The 6,000-nt window shown below is 41.9% G+C and overlaps 1 protein-coding gene across 1 annotated transcript in view; it reads right to left on the reverse strand.

The window, feature by feature from the left end:
* emilin1a (elastin microfibril interfacer 1a) overlaps positions 1 to 5,561 on the reverse strand; it is a 31,653-nt gene extending 26,092 nt beyond the window's left edge. Inside the window, exon 1 of the mRNA XM_044106765.1 lies at positions 5,196 to 5,561. Within this exon, the coding sequence (XP_043962700.1) occupies positions 5,196 to 5,308 (113 nt within the window). The 5' untranslated portion in view covers positions 5,309 to 5,561. The remainder of the gene's footprint in view (positions 1 to 5,195) is intronic.
* Positions 5,562 to 6,000: the final 439 nt, after the last annotated feature.

The following is a 6,000-nucleotide window of genomic DNA, read 5'->3' on the forward strand; positions in this document are numbered from 1 at the left end:
GTTTATCTAAAGCCTTGCGAGATGTTTTAAATTAAAAGAAGAAAAAAAAAAAGCGTAGACTTATTTTCTGTGAAACTATGTTGTAAATCTTTTTATTATACAAGCAAATTTGGATTTAGAAGTACAACCGGTTCACCACTTCAGTAACTTATAAGTGTCCCAGCTTGTGAGGAATTAGCTGTATCGTCATTTATTGTTCGGTTCAGATATATATCCTACCGACGTTGTCACTGTAAAGAATTCTACTGTAGTTTATTATTATCCGACAATAAAACACTAGGAATTCACAAAGGGAGGAGAACAAAGAGATTGTAATTCTTCACACTAGACCCACTGAGATTCATTATTTTGCCCAGGGACAGTTTTTAATGGATGCTAAATTACAGACAGCTGTTGGCCTCCTGTGCCCATACTGGCAAAACTCTGCACTATTTTCAAGCCTGATTCCTGTCTGTGAGTTGCTGTTCCAATTTTTACCACAACTCCTCTTGGCAACTTTCTCTTGGTGCCTCTGGCCATGCATGTAAGCAGAAAGAGAAGAAAAAAAAAGAGATGGATGGGGTTTTTTTGGTGCTATATTACATCATACTCTGGTGAGCCCCCCTTATTAGTGAAAAACACTTATCTACAGCCTCTTTAACAATACGCTTTTTTTATTTTTTTTTTTGACAAAATCATCCTTGCATAATGAGATTTTAGTCTGCTCAGTCCTACCCATTTTCAGCTCCTTTCAGAATGAGCTGTTTTAGGGTCTCTTGTCTCTTTAAAGCCAAATAAGTTGCTGCTGGCCAAGCTCTCTACCAACTCAATGGTCGCACTCGCACGTCAAAATGGGCAAATATACAACTGTACATCTTTGAAAAGCAGAAGCGAATACTCCTGCACAACCAACAATAATGCAGCAAGTGGCTTCTGGATGGGAAGTCAACAACAAAACACTTGTCTTTGCCAGCAGCCATTGCACAGTGCACAAAGAGGTAAAACCAGCTGACCAAACATGCTGGGGCTTCACTTGTGTTGCTAGGAAGACTGGTGGTGAGCCACTGCGATTGCTATATGAGGGGCTGGGCTTCGCTGGGGTTGCTAGGTAACGGTGCAGTGCTCATCGATTGTGACTCAACAATTGGCTCATTTTCCGGTCACCAAAAAATATTAGCTCATTGCCAACAGAAGGGTAGGTGATTTTTCTTAAGTGCTTGGACTGTTTTCAGAAGCAGTTGAGACCCAACTGGATGTACAAAAACATGCAAAACGGGCATAATACGTCCTCCTTACAATAGGAGATATCTGACACTTATTTTGTGTGGAACCAGTTACATCGACTCCGAGGATCCTTTGGTTTCACTTTATTCTTGCAACCAAACATCTTTGCAGGTTATGGCCAGTCTGACTGGTGATTTATGAGGTAGCTTAGAGAGGGGATAATCTTTGGTTAAGCTTTTGTGTTCAGTTCATTCAGGTATCCTAAAACAGGTATTTTTCTTAAACTCTGACCTTAGCACAGACTCCTGTGGTTCACTATCTGGCCTGGCCGAATGTTGAGTGTATTTTATTAAGGTGATGGTTGACCTTGGATGTCCACGAGGAGAAAGCTCATCACTAACTTTAATCTTAGTCTCCAAGTAAGAATAAAGTTCCTACTTTTGCACTCACTAAAATAAAGCCAGCTAATGTTAGTTTAAACTTTGACAGGCTTAAACCTTTTCTGCCTCAACTTCTTGATACCATCCAGTGGCGATCGAACACCTTGTTCATCAAATGAGCAAAAATTGCTTCACTTGTCTAGCCAGAACTACGCTGCCCTGTTCGGTGAATTTTATGGGATGATGGGCCCATACTGAAACTTTGGCAGGAGTTGTGTCGAGCCGCTCTGGATCCTCCCGATCCTCCATAAGACCTTGTCTAATAGCCTTTGCCACTTTTGGAATACTTCACACATCTGTCAAAACAGATCAATTGAGTTCAAACAGATGTCAGAGGGGCAAACTGAATTGCCACAGGCCAGTGCATTCTTCCTCCTGATGTGTCACTGCGCGTGTGTGTGTGTGTGTGTGTTTGTGTGGAAGGAACAGGCCAGTCAAGCAGACTCCTTCAGAGAGAAGGCATTCAACAACATCAACAACCCAAGCCCCCGTCGTGTCACTGACCCTCTTGCCCCTTTTGTTGCATCTTCCATACCCTCTTGTCATGCCTGCTTGCTTACTTTCACTCCAAATACTATTTCTTCCAATTTTCTCTAAACAATGAAGTTCAGTTTATCCAGTTTGCTTTTCTTATCCAAACGCATTGCCTCTGAGGGCCTCCCTCCTTCGCAGCAATCACAAGCTCGGCCTCCTCGTACACCGACAGATTGACCAGATCTCATCACTCAGGCAGCCAGTGCAACCGCAGAAGCAGCAGCAGCCGCTGACTGAGCCAAACTGAGGAGGAAATCCTAGTCAAAGCTCTGCCGTGAGTGCACAAAGTGCAAACACATGCAGGCAAACAAGCAGAAGATCACATGGAGAGAGAGATGTCATTCATTCACACTGACGTTTCTGCTGTGACCTCCGTAACACTCACACATGCACACCATCCCGTTCCCCACTCATCTGGCTAACCGAAGAATGCTAAATTGTTGATTTACAAGCATACAATCGGCACACACACACACACACACGCACACACACGTGCATACAGATTTACGCTCACGGTGGTGGTGGGCCTCTTCCGAGTATTCTAAAGGTGGAAAATGGTGCACAATAAAAACAGTCATGTCTATCCATCACTGTAATCTAAATAATTTCCTTAGCGTTCCATACAGGAGGTCGGATTAGTAGCTGAAACACTGATCCAAAGTCTGCTGGGGTTTGTAAATCAGAATATTTCATTTATAGCCCACATAAGGTATAAATTACGTCACGATAAATGTGAAGGCAAAAGTAGGGGTAGTGAAAAAAATTACACTTCTAGATCCATTTCATTACAACAGTCAGTGCAACGTGTTACTCCCCCAACCTCCTCGTCAATATAATCCTCCGACTTAGAGAAATGAATTCCTTCACCACCAGGCTGACGCGGAGGGCCTCAAAAAGAAGTCATGGACCCCCTGAAAACCTTTCACTAAAGACTCTAGAACAGTTAATATTTGTAATCCTCAGAAGCCTTGTCGATCTCAGGGCTCCAAGAATCTCCACAACACCCACCCACTCACACAGCGCTCTTACTCAGAGCGCCCACTGAGCAAGAATCCCAATAACAAATGAGACATTTCCTGTAAAAAAAATAAAATAAAAAGAGATGTCAGTGCATGTGTAACTGCAGAGGTCCTTTCACTTTAAAATAGATTGGTTCTCTGCAAAGATAAAGCACTTTATTCAAATGATGAAGGAATTTTGTCTTTTGGATTGAACTCATCAATCATAGGTTCACATTTTTTCTGCTAAAATGAAAATGAAAAATGTTGTCTTTCATAGTTTAAAATCACAACAAATCGATATATAGCACATTTAGAAGTAGTTTCACACAATTTTGGACCACTACAACCAGACATTTCTATGTATTTTCTTAAGTTTTCAGACGACAGATATAGATCAACACAAAGTAGGGCACAATTGTGTAGTGGAAGGAGAATCAGACATGCAATACATTTGTTTTAAACAAACGAAAACCCTTAGAAGTGTAACCTGCCTGTTCTATGAAAGCCTCAGAGGTTTGTTAGCAAACAAACATGATGAAGACCGAGGGCCACAGCAGACCGGTCAAAGAGAAAGTTGGAAGCAGATAATAAAATTATATCCAACCGAGCTCACAACCATAGAGCATGCTGCTACCGCAAACCTCTGCCAGACGTGACCGTCCACGCAAACGGACAATCAAAGGAAAGGACAGCATTAATGCAGAAGCAGCCAAGAGTCCAGTGGTAACTCTGGAGGAGCTACAGGGTTACCACAAGAAAAGTTTGACAGGCCAAAGTTGACTGTTTTCTCTTTTAGATAAAGCCTAAATTAGCACAGTCCACAGTTTGTCACAAGCCATAAGGAGGAGGCAGTAAACACATGCTGTTCTGGTCCAATGAACCCAAAACCTTGAGCATGAACACTACCATGTGTCCTGTGACACATGGTAGTGGAAGCACCATGGTGTCAGGATGTTCTGTGGAAATGAATGAAGGGCAATCCTGGATGAAAATCTGTCAGAGGCGACAGAAGACCTGAGACTAAGGCAGAGGTTTATCTTCCAGCACATCTGTATATGAGGACGGCCCAGTCAAAGTCCGGACTTGAATCCAATTGAAAGCCTGCAGCAGGACTTCAAAAGCACACTGAAGAAGAATGCACAAAAACTTAACTGTCCACATTATTTGCGCATGTGGCACCATGGTTTGGAAACACCTTGAAACTATGCAGCTGTGTTCTTTCAGCCAAACGTGGTTCAACTTAGCACTAACTCATAACTCATCATACTGTACGCATGTCAGACTTTTCAGGTTTGTAAAACCAATTTGAAAACATAATGTTTTTCGGGGATTACTTTAAAATTTATGCAGGGGTTATTTCCATTTCACCCAGTGTCCCAGCTGTATCGTCATTTATTGTTCGGTTCAGATATATATTTTGATAATATGTTGCATTATCACAACATTTTTGTGATAATGTTAAAAAAAGATTATTAAAAACTACGTTTTACTTCTTTTTAAGGTAATTGCATGACATAATTTATAGCGCCACAAACATAAATGGTGGTCTTGAAAAATATTCCCATTTGAAAGAAGCTTCTCCCGAAGCCACAGACTTAAAGAAATCTAATTTATATAGAGACTTCACTTAATCATATCTTCTAATGACTGATGCTGGAACAAACAATGGAGAAAATAAATAAAAAAATAACGTTTTAATCCGTTTTTTGACATTAACTGGAATTTATTGTGGTAACTATAAATCAAAAATCTTAACATGATAATAAACTTATCAAGATAAATGATAAACTATATAATTCCCCGCCCCTATTTATGCGCCCATGTTGGTCTATCTGATAAAATTCCAATAAAATTTAATCTTCTATTTGGAACGTGAGGAAAAGACAAAAAGTGATTTGGGGAAACACTCATAATTGACTAGTTAGTTTAGTTCACAAATGACGTCAAAATATGTCGAGGTGTCCAAACATTATTTAATTACTAATTAAACAATGTCGTGTTTCCCCCCGGGGCTTACCTGTGTCTGCTTGCCGCTCTCTGACCTGCCTGGACGCTGGAATCGGCGACATATCCAAGACCCGAACCCTCCCGGGTCAACACGAAGGCGAGTAGGTAAAACAAAATCTCCATCGTTCCAAACAAATCACTGTCACGAAGGTCCAAAGCGTCTCCAGGTTACGTCAGGTTCGCCCTGGTGTGCGCGAGCCTCAGTAGCGTGCCGACGGAGCGTGGACCGGCAGAACCATGACTTTAGAGTGAGTGGGTCCGGCTGCTGGGTCCGAACATGTGTGGTTCAGACGGCAAACTGCTGCTGCTGAGGAGAGGAATGAGAAAGTTTCCTGCCAGACTTCCAGCAGCTGAATGGCAGCTCTGGGTCTCTCTCTCTTCCTCTCTCTCTCTTCTCTCTCTCTCTCCGTGTGTGACAGCACGCGCCCTCCCTAACCCCATCTACGCGCACACATACGCATCCAATCTGCCTTATTTCCTTTTCTGTTTCACTTTAACATTCAACAGAAACCGCACCACTGGCAGTGAAAATATTTCTGGACCTTCCCAACAAGTAATCTTACATCTACCGTAAATAACGGTGCTGAGGAAATCAAGCCCCCACGTATTGTATTCTTTGGAACAGGTGGAAGTTGTTATAGCAAGGAGCGTGGAAACTATTGTGCCACGGTGTAGAAAACTATACAGTTACATTTAGAATTGTTGCAGTTTCTTTTTGAGCAATGGGAGAACGAATTTCAGTCTTACTTGAAACCATATCTGGCTAGCACATGGTCTCTTTATGATGGAGCTGAATGGTAGCTACGTTCCTTAAA

Source organism: Gambusia affinis, linkage group LG22 (assembly GCF_019740435.1).
Source record: "Gambusia affinis linkage group LG22, SWU_Gaff_1.0, whole genome shotgun sequence".
Lineage (NCBI taxonomy): Eukaryota > Metazoa > Chordata > Actinopteri > Cyprinodontiformes > Poeciliidae > Gambusia > Gambusia affinis.